Source organism: Muntiacus reevesi, chromosome 7, assembly GCF_963930625.1.
Source record: "Muntiacus reevesi chromosome 7, mMunRee1.1, whole genome shotgun sequence".
NCBI lineage: Eukaryota > Metazoa > Chordata > Mammalia > Artiodactyla > Cervidae > Muntiacus > Muntiacus reevesi.
Genome location: NC_089255.1, coordinates 25681001 through 25699725, shown reverse-complemented (window position 1 = coordinate 25699725; position 18725 = coordinate 25681001). Strand labels below are relative to the sequence as shown.

At 40.2% G+C, this 18725-nt stretch overlaps 1 protein-coding gene and 2 pseudogenes across 1 annotated transcript; 1 reads left to right on the top strand and 2 right to left on the bottom strand.

Annotated features, from left to right (window-relative positions):
- Window positions 1-484: 484 nt before the first annotated feature.
- LOC136171534 (inactive ribonuclease-like protein 9) lies at window positions 485-1120 on the bottom strand. Its single transcript, XM_065940201.1, has one exon. It carries the CDS (start codon window positions 1118-1120, stop codon window positions 494-496), a length of 627 nt encoding a protein of 208 aa, XP_065796273.1. The 3' UTR covers window positions 485-493.
- A 10856-nt stretch (window positions 1121-11976) lies between these two features.
- On the bottom strand, window positions 11977-12557 carry LOC136172568 (inactive ribonuclease-like protein 9; annotated as a pseudogene).
- A 532-nt stretch (window positions 12558-13089) lies between these two features.
- On the top strand, window positions 13090-16944 carry LOC136172567 (V-type proton ATPase subunit e 1 pseudogene; annotated as a pseudogene).
- The last annotated feature ends 1781 nt before the right edge of the window (window positions 16945-18725 follow it).

The following is an 18725-nucleotide window of genomic DNA, read 5'->3' as shown; positions in this document are numbered from 1 at the left end:
TATAATGTGAGAGACCTGGGATCAATCCCTGGGTTGGAAAGATCCCATGGAGAAGGGAAAGGCTGCCCACTCCACTATTCTGGTCTGGAGAATTCCACAGACTGTATAGTCCATGGGGTCACAAAGAGTCGGACATGACTGAGGGGCTTTCACTTTCACTTATCAGCAAACATTTCGTATTCCTTTTGGTGCTGGTCAGCCTTTCCCTGCAGGCATTCACCCACATGAAAAATTCAAAGTGTGCTAAATTCTGTGACCTGTTTGAATCCGTCTCAGAGCACTATCTCTTAATCCAGCCTACCTTTCCTTTGCCTAGTGTAAGGAGAAAGAGGGCAAGCAGCGAATGATGAAAGTGAATGGGATAAAAATTTCCATTCTCAAGTTTGACTTGTAAGGATCAGTAAGAATAGGATTCTATCTTCTTGCTGTAGCATCTTAGAGAATATACTTCTAGAGGGGTGGAGGGAAAGAGATTTTCCTGGTGGATGACTCTTTATATGGCCAAAATATCAATTACAGACACAGGGATAATTTCTCCAACAACATCATCCCATTGACAAGTGATAAGGACCCATCCCTCTCTGTAAGATGATGTGTATTCACAAAATGGCATCATGGTCCCACTTTTTAAAGCACAATGCACTCCAGATACTATTTCCCGGCTCCTGTGACATTTCCTAACCCCATTTGTGCATTGCACAAAAATGTTATGACAGATCTCTTGAATGTCATCATATGGTGCTTGGAGGAAGAAATGCTCTTTAACACAATGAAGCCTATTGTGAACACGTTTCATCTTCATTTCTTGATTGCAGTAGTCTTGATCAGTTAACGGCATTTCAGAATTAATAATGACATGGGTTCTGAACGCTTCCTTGGTAGGTGGTTTGGTAGGCCCTGTAGCATATAAGTCATCTAAATAGTCTTCTAATTCTTCTCGTCGTTCATCTGATAAAGATGGATCATATATCCTCACAAACTGCAGTGGCTTCAGCAGCAGGAAGAGCAGAAACAGGGGCTGCATGTTGATCAGAGCCCCCATGTTTCCCTGAAGGGAACACAAGAGAGAAGGAGTTATGTCCACTGTGAAGCTGTGCCTTCTGTTACCGTGCAGGCCCATTTCTACCACCTTTTGCTGTTCTGAGATCTAAGACTTTGGACCATTTAAAAATTGACAACTCAGGATCTATTTCAATACCTGTAAAATATTTACTCCAAGGTGACCTCAGGGGAGCTACACTCAATCTAGAAGACTGTGGGTAGGAGAGGGAAAGGTGAAGGAAAATGGAGAGAAAAGGAGAAAGGCAGGGAGAGACAACAGTGAAGAGAGAGAGAGAGAAGGAGACAAGGAAGAGCTGAGGAAGAGAGCAAGAGAGAGACGAAGGGCAGGAAGGAAGGGTAAGTGAGGACAAGAAGTCGAGAGGGCAGTGGGGCAGGAGGCAGAGAAGAGGCTCATGTGCTCCCTCCTTCTGAAGTAAATGCATCTGTTCTCTTCCTGGAGTTAAGAACTTGCTCTAAAGAGCGGTACATGATCCCTTTTCCCCCTCACCAACATCTTGCTTTCCTGAGGACCATTCTTCATCTTGGGCTTCCCTCATAGCTCAGTCAGTAAAGAATCTGCCTGCAATGCAGGATACTCGGGTTTGATTCCTGAATCGGGAAGATCCCCTGGAGAAGGAAATGGCAACCCACTCCAGTATTCTTGCCTAGAGAATCCCATGGATGGAGGAGCCTGATGGACTACAGTCCACAGGGTCGCAAGAGTTGGACACTACTGAGTGATTTCACTTCACTTCATTCTTCATCTTCTGACATTCTCCTCTTGCTCATTTCTGACCATCAATACCCTTGCACAAGGGATCAAGCAAGACTCATCATGTCAAATGAGCACCAAATGAGTGTGGATTGGTGTAAATACTGTTACCATCACCTCATTGCCTGGAATTGTGGGTCCATGTTACAGTCTTCTCTGCCTCCTCTCCCCACTCAGAAGAACTCTTCCACTAAGGTACATTATTGACCACCAAATGAGTGTGGATTGGTGTAAATACTGTTACCATCACCTCATTGCCTGGAATTGTGGGTCCATGTTACAGTCTCCTCTGCCTCCTCTCCCCACTCAGAAGAACTCTTCCACTAAGGTACATTATTGACCTTGTGAGCCTTTTTTAAATCTTTTCTTTAAGGAAGACGTCATGATCCCTTCTCAGGTTTTCCTGTCTCTAAATTCTTCCCATCCTGTGTGCCTATGTGCCATCATGGTACCCTCATCATCAGAGACTTCACAGTCACAACTTTCCTTCCATATGTGTGTGTCTCCATGTCTATTCACCCCACTGGAGGCTGCACTAGTATTTCCCCAATACCTGACATATAGATGAACAAGTGTCTTTACCACACAAATATGGGAAACTAGGTAGTTCCTTATATTTTTTCAAGAATTCTACTACTTAAAAAGAAATGGAAATATTTAATATAGCACCTACTTCTGAGGCACATCTTTATAACGCTTCATGCTAATCATGTTAAGGGACTTTAAGAAAAACAGTCCTTAAGGGAACCATCTTACCTGTCTCCTGAGAAACCTATATGGGGGTCAAGAAGCAACAGTTAGAACCCTGTATGGCACAACTGATTGGTTCAAGATCGAGAAAGGAGTAAGACAGGGCTGTCTTCTGTCACTGTTTGTTTAACCTATACACTGAGCACGTCATGAGAAATGCCGGGTTGAATGAGCTACAAGCTAAAATCAAGATAGGGGGAGAAATATCAACCACCTCAGATATGCAGATGATACCACTCTAATGGCAGAAAGTGAAGAGGAACTAAAGAGCCTCTTGATAACGGTGAAGGAGAGTGAAAGAGCCAGTTTAAGACTAAATATTAAAACAAAAGACTAAGATCATGGCACATGGCCCCATTAGAAGATTTCCCCTTCTATTATGCCAAATAGAAGGGGGAATGTGGAGGCTGATGTATTTCCTCTTCTTGGACTCCAAAATCACCGTGGACAGTGACTGCAGCCATAAAATCAGAAGACAATTGCTTCTTGGCAGGAAAATGATGACAAATCTAGAGACAAAAGCAAAGACATTACTCTGCTGACAAAGGTCCATATAGTCAAGGCTATGGTCTTCCCAGTAGTCACGTATGGTTGTGAGAGTTGGACTGTAAAGAAGGCAAAATGCCAAAGAGTTGATGCCTTCAAACTGCAGTGCTGGCGAAGACTCCTGCAAGTTCCTTGGACAGCAAGATCAAAGTGATCAATCTTATGGGAGATCTACCCAGAATATTCACTGGAAGGACTGATGCTGAAGCTGAAACTCCAGTATTTTGGTTATCTGATGCAAACAGCTGACTCATTGGAAAAGTCCCTGATGCTAGGAAAGAGTGAGAGCAGGAGAAGAGGGTGACAGAAAATGAGATGGGTGGACGGCATCACTAACACAATGAACATGAACTTGGGCAAACTCTAGGAGATGGTAAACAGCAGGGAGACCTGGCTTACTGCAGTCCACAGGGCCACGAACAGTCGAAAATGACTGGGTGACTAAACAGCAATAACATCAACAACAAGGGAACCTGAGCAGTAGTGACCTGTGGTCCAGAAAATAGGCCCAAGTGCTAAACATCAGGGCACAGTCTACTATTTAGTGGAAAGTGTCATCATTTATAGAGGATTCTTGGGTCTATTGATCACTTTTTATCCCTGTCCAGATCTGACTGTTAAGCAACAATTCTCCAAGGAGGCTTTCTTCCCAGGGGAAGGCAAGTACCTTAGGTACACTAGAGAGCAGGCTTCTTGGCCTATCTTTGCCCATGGTCTTTTGCCTCATTTACTCTTTGTATGGTCAAAGCTTCAGAGAGTGGATATGTTCAGGACGGGAATGGAGATATCCTAATACTGGGAATATTGATCTTCCGTAAGAGTGCCAGAGCTTGAAATAGGAAAAGAGAAGAGCAAAGTTGAACGGCTGAATTAAGTACATTCTTGAGGTTGCCTTAAAGTAAAAATAAAAATCATAAATAACAATGCCTAAGATCGCAGGCAAGTATATGCCAAGCCCTGAGTTCAGCACTAACATACATCATCATCCAAACAAGCTTATGATAAAGCTATTCTTATAGTTTTGTTTTTGTTTTGATAGTAAACAGTATCTCTTTGTGAAGGGACATTGCTTCAAATTTTACTTTAGGTCCTGCAGAATCTTGGTTCAAGCCTTTTTCACAAGTCAGTCTGATTTTCACACCTCTGTTCCTCAGTGCTATTGTATGACTTCCTTCAGTCTCGCCTCCCCACCTGAGGCTGGAATGTACCTCTTTCCCTAGGTTGACTTTGTAACTCTAGAAGAGACTACCAGAAACACACAGACCACCACAGTGGCCAGTACAAAATTTGTCTTTGAGCCACTGGAGAGCTGTAAAAAAAACAGATCCATTCCCCACAAAGCCTAGCTGTGCTGCTGCAGGACAGTTTTCTGTTTTTTTGTTTGTTTACTCCACTGTGCTCTTGGTAGAAGAGAAGTCTTCCAATGGGGCAAACTCAAGTTATTTTCTAATACTGAAAATAACCCAGAGACCATGACCAAGGTGGAGATGGATATCAATATTTGACTCCAGGGTGGATCCAGTTTGTAGACATGTGAGCAGACAAGGGGCGCTACAATCAGGTCCATCTGGGGACACACATCACAAAGTGGAGAGAAGAGGAAATCTGAAGATGGGAAATCGGAGATTAGGCCAAGAAACAAACAACTGATCCTAAGTGTTGATGTGAGAGAGGGCACTCTGTGTGTGAGCACGTTCAGAAGCCATTCCTCACACCCCTGCTTTCACTCTCTCATCAGCCTCCTCAAGGTGTCTCTTCAGCAGAGTGATCCCATTGGGACAAACCAGGGACCTCTGCACACATTCCCAGAAAGGGGACCCTGGAGTCTCTGTGGCATCTTGGGCTGGAGAGCGCAGGACAGGGCGACCATGGGCCATGGAGTTGAGGCTCCTGTAGCACCAGGGCCAGGACAGCCCTTCATTTTGTATGTCCTCTAAGCTCTTCATCCTTTGTTTATGAATTCATGTTGTGGTTTCAGGCTTCTTAAAATCTTCATTCACCCCCAAGTATATGTGCTTTCACTCACACGCTACCTTATGTCTTTATGGATTTTCAGAAAGTTTAAGACTTTCATCCATCTGGAATTTATACTGAAGTATAAGAGGTAGTGATTTTTTTTCATATGGTTTATATGTAATTTCAGTACTGATTACTTGTAGAATGAAGTTCATTCGCTCACCTCTAAGTTAAAATTTTACCTTATGCTCTGTAACAACCTAGACAAGTGGGATGGGGAGGGAGATGAAAGGGAGGTTCAAGAAGGAGGGGACAAAAGTATACCTATGGCTGATTCATGTTGATATTTGGCAGAAAGCAACAGATTCTATAAAGCAATTATCTTTCAATTAAAAAATAAATTAATTTTCAAAAGTTACCTTAAGTATTTAACGGGGCTTCCCTTGTGGCTCAGATGGTAAAACTGCCTGCAAAACAGGAGACCCAACTCTATCCCCGGGTTGGGAAAATCCCTGGAGAAGGGAATGGCTGCCCATTTCAAAATCTTTGCCTGGAGAATTCCACAGAAACAGGAACCTGGCAGTCTACAGTCCATGGGGTCACAAAGAGTCAGACAAGACTGAGCAACTAAAACTTTCACTTATGTATTTGATAATTCTTTTTCTGAATGATTCACAGGCCTGGAAAAAGTTAGTTTTCATTCCAAACTCATGAAGGCAAATGTCAAACAGTGTTCAAACTGCTTTTTAAAAAATTTTTAAATAGTAAATTTAATTTTTAAATTTAAAAATTTTCAATTTTACCATTGAAAAATGTTCAAATTGTGCTCATTTCTCATGCTAGCAAGCTAATGCTCAAAATGCTTCAAGCTAGGCTTCAGAGTTTATGAACCAAGAACTTATCTTAACATACAAGCTGGGTTTAGAAGAGGCAGAAGAAATAGAGATCAAATTGCCAACATTCATTGGATCATAGAGAAAGCAAGGGAATTCCAGAAAAACATCTACATTTGCTTCTTTGACTACGTTAAGGCCTTTGACTGTGAAATCACAACAAACTGTGGAAAACTCTTAAAGAGATGGGAATACCAGACTACCTTACCTGCCTCCTGAGAAACCTGTATGCAGGTCAGAAGCAACAGTTAGAACCAGACAAAGAACAATGAATGGGCTGGTTCAAAATTGGGAAAGGAGTATCTCCAAGGTGTATATTATCACCCTGTTTATTTAACTTCTATGCAGAGTACATTATGCGAAATGATGAGCTAGAGAAACCCAAGCTGGAATCAAGATTGCCGGGGGAACTATCAACAGTCTCAGATATGCAGATGATACCACTCTAATGGCAGAAAGCCTAGGGGAACTAAAGAGCTTCTTTGATGAGGGTGAATGAGGAGAGTGAAAAAGCATTTTGTTGTGTCTATGAATGGACCTAGAAATCTGCGCTTTAAACAAATTCACAAGGTTATTCCTCTTTACTTTTAAACTTGTTTGGGAGTGTTAGGGCAGCTTAGATTATAGGCTGGGAGGGACCTGAGAGAGGCTGTCTGTCTAGAGCATTTTCTCCTAAAGTGTGGGTCCTGACTCCCAGGTCAGAACTCTATTTACAATTTTTAAAAAATTGAGACTAGTCAAAGATTCCTTAGGTATATGAATATATATATATATATCTCTGAGGGGTCATTAAGTGTTTTCAGTGTAAATCTCTTTAAAGAAGAAAAACAGGATTTGTAAATACAGCTTAATATGATGCATCAATGGACAATAATCATAAAATCATTTTGTAGCCCCAACCACAGAATAAAAGTGAAATTTGTATCTTTCAAACTGGTAATAATTATTACAGTTTCCAAATTCATTGCTGGTGAGAGTGTAATAAGGGGAACAATCCTATATTTCTGGTTATAGTGAAAACTTTGGCAAGTGTAATGAAAAATTTTTTTTTAATCTGATACTTTTCCCCCAATTTCAATAGCTTGAATTCTATGTACCATATTTTAGATGGCAATATGGACAGCAAGTTTTACTGCATAGGAACAAAAATTTCAACTTCGAAAACATAAATGTCCAAGAATTTAAGGAAAGTTTAAGTTGCCATGGATGTATTCATGGACACAACAAAAACACCACTACTATTGTAACTGTAAGAGCTAATATTTGAGATAATCAGTGTTCTATATTCATTGAATTTATAGATTCTTAGAATGGATTATTTTCCAGAATATACAAATATATTAATCAATGAAATTTTACAGATGCAAAATATTCATAATATTATTCATAATATTCATAATACAGCAAAGGGAATGTCTGGTTTTAACCAGACCGGGGGCAGGAGTGTAAAAAATTAACTCAAACTCAAGAGGACCTGTACTGACTCACAGAGACAGACGTCCAGGACACACAGCAGGATGAAGAAATCCAGTCCTCCACTAGACTATTGTTTTCTCTCTCACTCCACTCTGCTTTCTATGCTAAGTTCATGTGCAGGCAGGGCCTCTCCACAGAATGGCAGGGTAAATCATTAACCACATTTATAAGACAATATAGGGTCACTGAAAGATGTGCCATCCTCTCTAACTTTCATCCAACATAGAAAATAGCCTTTCTAATTGGCCTCATTTTTGTCATGTGAATAAATCCAGGAATGTGAGTTCCCCTTTTTGGTCCATCTGAAGTTCATGCTTTTTTCTCCGAAGAAAAGGCAAAACCACAGGGTTAAAACCCTGACAATTGCTGACAAAAGGCTGCTTCCCTGCAATACAAACAAAGGAATGGACATTTAATACAAAAGTAGCAAATGTCCATTTGAAAAGGTGGGGGAAAATCAAAACACAGAAGATATCTACAATGTGGTCCCAAATAATGTTTGAAATAAAGATTACATGGTGAGGGACGGGCAGCCCCAAACATAACCTTATTCAACTGCTGTTTCTGAGCAGTTTATTTCTTATTGTGATCTTGAAAGTTGTCAGTTTCTCAAAGTTAAAATAAATCTGAGGAAGTGTCACTGAAGAAATGTGCCTTTAAGAGCTGATTTGGGCATATTATCCAATATTAAGTGCCAGTTTCTCAAAATGCCACCTTTTTATATCAGCGAACTCCTACCCTTTATCAGCATCAGGAAATGGTTGAATGGTTGAATAAAGAGCCTAAACACTCAGTCCTTAGAATTAGACTTACCTTTGTGAATAAATCCCAAAGTATCTCTCCATTAAATTCAGGGGAAAAAAGTCTCACCTTAGGCATATTTAAATTTATGCTTTTACAAACATATGGAGGCAATATTTATGTTTCAGGCCTTCATACCCATAACTGAGCTGAGAATGGGGTCAGAATGAGAAAACCTGGAGAACAATGTGATCCTTACGGGTCATTAGAGGGTCAAAGTGTGTGTGTGTGTGTGCTCAGTCATGTCCGACTCTTTGCAGTCGCATGGACTGTAGCCCGCCAGGCTCCTCTATCCGTGGAATTTTCCAGGCACAAATACTGAAATTGGTTGCCATTTCTTACTCCAGGGCATTATGCCAACCCAGGGATTGAACCTGTGTCTCTTAGGTCTCCTGCCTTGGCAGGTGGGTTCTTTACCATCAGTGCCACTCGGAGGTCCCACAGGGTCAATGGTTCCCCTGAAACACAGTTGTTGCTCAGTTCGAATCATGTCTTCCCCTTAGGGTCACTGTGATGACCTGAGTATCTGAGCTTCCAGAATGGACAGACACAAAGTAGAAATGAATTGTCGAAGGAGACACATGTGCTGTCAAAGCAAGAGACTTTATTGGGAAGAGGGGCCTGGATGGAGAGTAGTAGGGTGAGGAAACCCAGGAGGAATGTTCTGCCATGGGATTGCAGGGTTGGGCTTTCTGGTAATTGGGCTTATCTTTGGATCCTTCCTGGTGGAACATGTGTCAGTCAAGATGGAGTCCAGCAAGGATTCTGGGAGGTTGCTGGGCCTTATGGACAGGAGTCTCGTCTCTCCTTTTGATTTTTCCTGAATTCTGCTGGTTGGTGGTAGCTTGTTGGTTTCGCATTCCTTACTAGACCCTCTGGTTTAAGATAACTCCTGCAAGTGGTTACTAAGATGCTGGGCCAGGGTGGGCAGTTACAGTCAGTGGTTCTGTTAGTGTTTCTAACATGAAAGAAATTTAATTTAAAAATTTCTCTTCTTGGTATATACCCAGAAGAATTGAAAGCAAGACCGTGAACAGATATTTGTACATGCATGTTCAAAGCAGCATTATTCACAATAAAGAAATGATTGAAGTGTTCATCAGTGGAAGGATGAGTAAACAACATGTGACATATACATTTAATCAAATATTCAGTTCAGTTCAGTTTAGTCACTCAGTCATGTCCGACTCTTTGTGACCCCATGAACCGCAGCACGCCAGCCTCCCTGTCCATCACCAACTCCTGGAGTTTACCCAAACCCATGTCCATTGAGTCAGTGATGCCATCCAACCATTTCATCCTCTGTTGTCCCCTTCTCCTCCTGCCCTCAATCTTTCCCAGCATCAGGGTCTTGTCAAATGAGTCAGCTCTTCGCTGACTGGTGGCCAAAGCATTGGAGTTTCAACTTCAACATCAGTCCTTCCATTGAACACCCAGGACTGATCTTGCGGATGGACTGGTTGGATCTCCTTGCAGTCCAAGGGACTCTCAACAGTCTTCTCCAACACCACAGTTGAAAAGCATCAATTCTTCAGCGCTTAGTTTTCTTTATAGTCCAACTCTCACATTCATACATGACCACTGGAAAAACCATAACCTTGACTAGATGGACCTTTGTCGACAAAGTAATGTCTGCTTTTTAATATGCTATCTAGGTTGGTCATGACTTTCCTTCCAAGGAGTAAGCATCTTTTAATTTCATGGCTACAATCACCATCTGCAGTGATTTTGGAGCCCAGAAAAATAAAGTCAGCCACTGTTTCCCCATCTATTTGCCATGACGTGATGGGACCGGATGCCATGATTTTAGCCTTCAAAGGGAAGGAAATGCTTAGCTATGCTACAGTGAGGATGAAACCTGAAGCCATTATGCCAAGGGACATAAACAAGCACAAAACCAGGAATAATTTTACCGCAGTTAAGTAAAATTAATGTGCATTATCTCAAGGGGCTCTTAACATAAAAAATAAATTGTCATGGGAATTAAGGAAGGGATAATGTTCACTTTATTAGTGTGGTTTTATTAAGGAGAGACTGCTAATAGGCAGAGGACAATAATCTATTGCAATCTTAATATGCATAAAGCTGTAAATTACTGTTTATACCTATCTTAGAAAATCTAGTAGGTCAGGACCAAGATCTGGCTTCTTATGCAATAAGAATAATCTGTTATAATAGATAAAAGGAACAATCTGTGTAAATAATCATTGTTCTACTTCCATGGCTCTAATTATAGAATGTGTAAAGATCTGATCTTTCATCTTGAGAAAAAGAGATATATTTTGATGGTTTCTTGCCTAGTTACTACTATAACTAGTTACTACACCATATTCTCAAAAATATATTTCTTGTATGTTGTAGAATGTAGTATGTTGCAGAACCCCAAGATTTTGAGGTGAATATGGCCTAGATGAGATAGTCCACAGCACATACCTAAGCTAGACTATGTGGAGAAATTCAGCTAATGTCTAGATGGTTGACTTCTAGAGGATGTCATGGTGATTCTCAAAATGGTGGTGGGGTCCTCATTCACTAGACATTACAATCAAAAGTCTTGAGTTTCCATGTGAAAAGTTGTATCAAGAGACTTGATTTTCTGGTGTCCTTTACTTAGTCACTGAATGGGCTCTGGCAGCCTTGGGCCCTAGGCTCTGGGTCCTTACTGATAAATGAGGACATTAGCTCTGAGTCTGAAGATAAGGATAGGGAATGGAAGATACATGCAGATTGGATTGTAATGAAACATGCAAGAGAGACAGGCACTCCATCTCTCCTCACTATGCCTTGTCCCATTTTCAGTAAGTTATAGAGAATAATGATAAAAAGATAATAAAGAGTTTTACAAAGAGAGAGAAGTTATTACTGAAACAGGACAGATTGATTTCTTTTCTCACACTGGATCTCCAGCCTCTTTTGGAAGTGGAGTATTCTCAGATGAAGCCACAGTGACAGGAAACTGAGGAGAAGAAATAGTGAGTAAATGTGACTATGCCAGAAAGTGAGGAATTGTGTGTAATTTTGTGAACAGTGATGTCTAAGCTAAAACAAAAATGTGGGAATCCATGAAAGTAGCACTGGATAGTAAGAGTGCTTTGGGGAGTTTGCTATTCTGAATATTTAGGTATTTATGTTGACAAGGCTCTTGTTAGAATCTATCCTATCCTGTTTCCATGAGTATTGTGTTGTATAGAAAGAAGAGAACAAGTGGAAATTCTACAAATGTAGCATTAGGAGGAAGAATTTCACAATTTCTCAGGTGTCTCCCAATTCTTCTTGTTTCAAGCTGTGTCACAGAGAAAGATCAGTCCAAACCCAGAAACTCCACATAAGCATACCACAGACACTTCACTATGTCAATGCACTTTATTATTTCTATTGAACCATAGTTCACATGAATACAACTTTGGAGCATACCTCAGCAATTATTTCCAATTCCTCTTGGTGCTGTTTATCCTTTCCCTGCAGGTATTCATCCTCAAATCACATTCAAAATGTGCTAAACTCTGTGACCTGTTTAAAACCACACCTCAGAGCACTATCTTTTAATCCAGCCCACTTTGCCTGGCCTAAGGAGAAAAAAGGCAGGCAGTGAATGATGAAAGTGAATGGGATCAAAATTTCCATTCTCAAGTTTGACTTGTAAGGATCAGTAAGGATAGGATTCTATATTCTTGCTTTAACATCTTAGAGAATATACTTCTAGAACTGTAGGGAGAGGATACTATCTTGGTGGATGACAGTTTACATTTTAATAATATCAATTACAGAATCAGGAATAATTTCTCCAACATAATTTCTCCATCCATAAGTGATAAAGACCCATCCCTCCCTCTGTATTCACAAAATGACATCATGATCCCACTTGTTAAAACACAATGCACTCTGGCTATTGCATTCCAGCTCCTGTGACATTTCCTAATTCCACTGCTACATTGCACAAATGTGTTGTGACAGATCTGTTGCATGTCCTCATATGATGCTTGGAGGAAGAAATGCTCTTTAACACAATAAAGTCTACTGTGAACACATTTCATCTCATTTCATCATTATAGTGGTCTAGATCAGTTAATGGTCTTTCAGAATCAATAATGACATGGGATTTGAATGTTTCTTTGGCAAGTGGTCTCATAAGCCCTGTAGCGTATGAGTCATCTAAAAAGTTTTCTAATCTTTCTCGTTGTTCGTCTGATAAAGATTCATCATAATGTCCTCATGAACTGTAATGGCTTCAGCAGCAGGAAGAGCAGAAATAGGGGCTGCATGTTGATCAGAGTCCCCGTGTTTCCCTGAAGGGAACACAAGAGAGAAGGAGTTATGTCCCATTTTTACTACCTCTTGCTGTTCTGAGCTCTAAGACTTTGGACTGTTTTAAAATTGACAACTCAAAATCTATTTTAATACCTGTAAAATAAAAGTGACCTTAGAGGACATCAGTCTAGAAGACTGTAGGTAAGAGAGGGAAAGGGGAAGGAAGAAGGAGAGTAAAGGAGAAAGGGAGAGAGAGGGAAAAAAGATGAGGCGAGAGAGAGAGAAAGTAACAAGGAAGAACTGAGGAAGAGAGCAAGAGAAAGATGAAGGCCAGGAGGGAAGGGTAAAGAAGGACAAGCGGTGGAGAGGGCAGTGGGGTGAGAGGCAGAGAGGAGGCCCATGTGCTCCCTCCTTCTGAAGTAAATGCATCTGTTCTCTTCCTGGAGTTAAGAACTTGTGCTGAAAAGAGGTGGACTTGATCCCCACTTCCCCTCACCAACATCCTGCTCTTCTGAGGATCATTCTTGATCTTATGACTTCTTCCTCTTGCTCATTTCTGACCATCAATGCCCTTCACAAGGGATCAAACAAGATCCATCATGTCACATGAGCACCAAATGCTGTGTGGATTGGTGTAAATACCGTTACCATCACCTCATTGCCTGGAATTGTGGGTCCATGTTGTGGTCTCCTCTGCATCCTCTTCTTGCTCAGAAGAGCTCTTCCACTAAGGTGCATTACTGATCTTGTGAGTGTTTTTCCCATCTTTTTTTTTTTTTTTTTTAAGTTAGACTTCATGGTTTCTTCTCAGGTTTTCTACTCCTAAATTCTTCCCATCCTGTGTGCCCTTATGAAGATATAAATCTCATCATCAGAGATTGCACTGTCATGACCTTCCTTTCCTCTGTGTGTGTCTCCATGTCTATTCACTCCACTGTGCTGCTGCTGCTGCTAAGTCGCTTCAGTCGTGTCGGACTCTGTGTGACCCCTTAGATGGCAGCCCACCAGGCTCCCCCATCCCTGGGATTCTCCAGGCAAGAACACTGGAGTGGGTTGCCATTTCCTTCTCCAATGCATGAAAGTGAAAAGTGGAAGTGAAGTGGCTAAATCGCATCCGACTCCTAGTGACCCCATGGATTGCAGCCTACCAGGCTCCTTCGTCCATGGGATTTTCCAGGCAAGAGCACTGGAGTGGGTTGCCATTGCCTTCTCCACAAAGGAATGGATACAAATACAAAAGCAGCAAATGCTCATTTGAAAAAGTCAAGAAAAAATCAAAATCTGCAACCTGGTCCCAAATAATGAAAATAAAGATTATATGGTGAGGGAGAGGGAGCCCTAAACAAAACCTTATTCAACTGCTATTTCTGAAGGGTTAATTTTTAATTGTGGTCTTGAAAGTTGTCAAATTCTCAAAGTTAAAATAAATAATTCTGAGGAAGTGTCATTGAAGACATATATCTTTAAGACTTGGTTTGGGTGTGTTGTCCAATACCAAGTGCCAATTTCTCAGAATGCCACATTGTTATATTAGTAAACTCCCATCCTTTATCAGCATCAGGAAACATCAGTTCCTTAGTTTAAGTGGTTGAGCAAAGACAGTCCAAACACTCAATCCTTATAATAGACATACTTTTGTGAGTAAATCCCAGAGTATCTCTCCATTCAGTTCAGGAAGAAAAATCACACCTTTGGTAGCTTTAAATTTACTTTTCACAAACATAAGGAGGCAATATTTATGCTTCAGACCTTCATATCTATAACTAAAGCGAAAACGGGATTAGTTTGAGAAAACCTAGAAGGAAAAGTCATTCTCATGGCTCATAATTCGGCACAAGTCTTCCCCTTAGGATCACTGTGAATACTTGAGTGTCTGAGCTTACAGAGGTACACAGAATGGACAGACACAAAATAAGAAGTCTTCAGTAACTGAAAATCAACCTTCGGAGCACAAATGTAGAGTAATTTCAACATCTTATTTAGCAAAATGGAATCAAAACCAGGTCTTAGATGAAAAAAATCTCTCAACTGATTGCATTTTCCTGCAAATCTATACTAACTCATGCCTTGCCTAGTTGCTCATTGTATGATTCTAAAAAATATTTTAAAGATTTTTTTCCTCTGTCATGTCAAAGTGAGTTTATAAGGTACAGACCAAGATATTGCCACTGGTTTGTTTTGATTTTATAATTTGTTCCTTGACAGATTAGGAATAGCAGGAATATGAAAGTATCAAATATGTTAGGATAGAGAATCTCATATTTTCTTGAGAAAAGGAAAATACATCCAGTGAGACAAATGTTGTATATCAAGAAAAAGTAACACAGGTTCCAGTGTTCATTCCATATATCACACACACATGTACACACAAACACACACAAAAACTCACTCCCCAATATATAGTGGACTAGAGATCAAAGTAATATTTAGAAAGCAACACTAAAGATACTGATGCAATTATACTATGGTATTTTTCATAAGTTTGGAATTAGTAAGGAATGTCTTTGTTACACAAAACAGGCATACAAGCATAAAGAAATTAAAGATAAAGGTTGAAAGACTTCCTTACACACACATAGACTGAATTACATACCCATATACATGAGTACACAGAAAACCTTACTGAAACATATTGCATAACAATATTTTCTAATGGCAGAAACCAGCAAAACTGAATTTTGAAAACCAACATTAGCTTAGAAAACAGTTCTTAAATAGGTATAATATGAAATTACTTTCCAAACTTAAATACAAGAAAAGTACAAATTTCTTCTCTAAACTCAATATATCTGCATCAAAAATTCAGTTCGACTGTGGCAGCATTTACCTCGGTTCTTATTTATGTGTCTTCTTTCTTTTATACGTAATTAGGAAAATCACATCACCTGAATTTGTCCTAAAACAGAAAATTTAGTTATTTTTTATGTCAATATTGCTTGACATTATCACAGTTTCTCTTTCTGCTAAAAATTATCTGAAAGAAATTGTTATTAAGGTAAAAGCAGCCAAGAAAACACCTGAAGACTTGAGAAACTCATCAAGATTAAAAGACCCAACCACCTGAGACCTACACACACCCTAATCTTGTCAGCAACCCCATCCTTGAGGACTGTTGTTATAAAACTCTTCATCAACTCCTTCTAGGTGGGGACACATAGTTTCTCAAGCCAGGAGCTGTGTTCCCCTTTGCCTGACAAAGTAATAAAGCTATCCAAAAGGCAACCAAAACTGTCTCTGAGATTTGATTTGGCACTGGTGTAGACAGAAGCTGAGCTTTCAACACCAAATCCTGTCAAGACCTGTAAGTGACACAGACTTGGAAGGAGATATCACACACTTGAAGATCCTCTCAGAGGAGGGACAGAATGAGTCATATATTAGACAGCCTAGCACTGGGGCCTGACACTGAGAAGATGAACCCCTTTAGCTGGTTTGAAAACCAGTGGGACTTGGTCCTCTGCTAAGAAAATGAGTTTCCACTATTGAAGAGTGAGAACAAAGAGTCTTCTCTGGTGATCCAGTGGCTAAGACTCTGAGCTTGCAATGTTCAAAGATTCTGAATGTTCAAAGATTCTGAATGCTGCTATGAAGATCGAAGGCCCTGCGTGCAGCAACTAAGTTCCAGTGCAGCTAAATAATTAAGTAAAAAAATGTTTTTTAAAAAAGAGTCAGAACAAATAAGTTCTTGTTTTCAGTCCCAGTGCAGAGACACCAAACTGATAACTGCCTAGTGTTCTGACCAGCCTGCCAGGACCTACCCGGCAAGCCCTCCAACACACATGGGGCTCCTGCTCAATCTCCTGCTCCAGTGCTGCTCCCCGCTGCTCAAACTCATGTCCACTGAGTCAGCGATGCTATCTAACTATCTCATCTTCTGCTGCCCCTTCTCCTTTTGCCTTCAATGTTTCTCAGCATCAGGGTCTTTTCCAATAAGTCGGCTCTTCACATCAGGTGTCCAAAATATTGGTGCTTCAGCTTTAGCACCAGTCCTCCCAATAAATATTCAAGGTTGATTTCCTGTAGAATTTACTGGCTTGTTCTCCTTGCAGCCCAAGGGACTCTTCAAGAGCCTTCCCTAGCACAACAGTTCAAAAGCATCAGTTCAGGATGGGGTTAAAGTGACGTAACTTGGCAGGGCTGGCACCTTCCACAGCGACCACGGCATATCCTGGCCTCACCGTGTCTCTTTCCATGATGAGTGTGTTTTGGGGCATCATCGGCTTTCCAGATGCTCTGGTTCATCCCTAAGGATCCCAACTGGGGAGCTGTTATCGCTATGTTGGTGACCTGTTCTGTTTGCTGCTGTCTCTTTTGGCTGAATGCAATTCAGGCCCAACTCAACCCTCTCTTTGGACCACAGTTGAAAATGAAACATTCTGGTACCTCAAGTGTCATTGGCCTTGGGGAACTGGCTTGCTCACCAGTACTGAAACATTGAGATCATGTAGAGAACTCATCTAGATGAAAAAACACCTCCATACCCAGACCACATCCCTTGACTCACCCATTGTGGCCATCAGCTGCCTTAAATTTTCACCCACATTTGAATATCATAATCTACAATGCAGTAATTTTTTCCTGTCTCCCTTTTTACACTTTGATGAACGATGTGCCTGTTTAATCTAAACTATGCTGCCTCTGTAAAATACTTATGTATACTCTTCTGAGATTGAAAGTGCTGTTCTTCTGAGAAATAACATTACTCTCTCCTTGGAATTCTGTGGGTTTAAACATGGCTCTTGCCTGCTCACAACACGAGAATCAGCAAAATGTTTAAAAACTGTTACATGATAATAAGTCTCCAGTGAGGCAGTCAGTAGGAGAACATGTTCAAGGGAAAATCTGTCCCACAAACTTATAACAAAGTTTATTATACCAAAGTATGAATCAATTTCAGGATAAATTTCGTATTTCTGCCATTTTTTGGAATAAATTATTTTTCTGCTTTCTACGGGGTGGGGGGGGAAGCATCAGTTCTTTGGCACTCAACCTTCTTTATGCTCCAACTCTCACATCTGTACACGACTTCTGGAAAAACCAAAGCTTTGACTATATGGACCTTTGTTGATGAAGTGATGTCCCTGCAAGACACTGTCTAGGTTTGTCATTGCTATTGTTTCTCTTGTCTGAAGAGACTGATCCAAAAAAATACTGCAAAAGTTAACAAATGGGGCTGACCTTTAAAGTTTTTGAACTGTGAAGGAAACTGTCAACAAAATGAAAAGACAATCTATTAAATGGTAGAAGGTATTTGTAAATGATATTTCTGATAGGGATTAATATCCAAAATGTATAAGGAACTCATATAACTCAGTAGAAAAAAAAACAACCCAATTAAAAAAGGGGCAGAAGGCCTAAATAGACATTTTTCCAAAGAAGACGTACAGGTGGCAGGGATGAACATCAACATTTTAGGAATCAGTGAGTTAAAATGGATAGGAATGGGTGGATTTAATTCAGATAACCATTATATCTACTACTGTGGGCTAGAATCCCTTAGAAGAAAAGGAGCAGCCAGTAGGAATGGAAAATGGCAATGATTTTAGAAGACATTTCACATTTCCTACAAAACTAAACATACTCATTATATAATCCAGCAGTTGTACTCAGTGGTATTTGTCCAATGGAGATGAAAATGGATATCTACTTAAAAACGTGCCCGCAGATAGTCATAGCAGCTTCATTCACAATTGCCAAAACTTGGAAGCAATCAAGATGTTCTTCAATAGATGAATGGATAAATAAACTGTACATCCAGAAAATGGAATATTATTCTGTACTAAAAAGAAATAAGTTAACAAGCCATGAAAAGATATTCAGGGACCTTAAATGTACCTTAAAGTCACACAACATTTTATGTCAATTATATCCCAACAAAGTTGGAAAAAGTACGTGTGAATGTGTACGTATGTGCTGCCAGGGTGAGGGGAGGTGTAATGTGCTTATAAAAGGAGACCATGAGAGACATTTGCAGTGACAGAAATGTTCTGTATCTTGACTGTTTTAATGTCAATATCCCAATTTTGATATAGTACTACAGTTTTACATAATATTGTCATTGGAGAAGCGGGTGAACTGTACATAGATTACTCTTGATTATTTATTACATCTGCATGTAAATCTATAATAACCCCAAAATAAAAGATTTAATTTAAAAACATAAACAGAAAGGCTACATACTATATGCACTCCTTTACCTCAAAATTAAGGAATCATAGATATGGAGAACAAATCAGTAGTTA

Excerpts from the sequence above, each read along its gene's own strand:
- LOC136171534 (XM_065940201.1), bottom strand. The coding sequence starts at position 1,120 with ATGGGCCTGCACGGTAACAGAAGGCACAGCTTCACAGTGGACATAACT.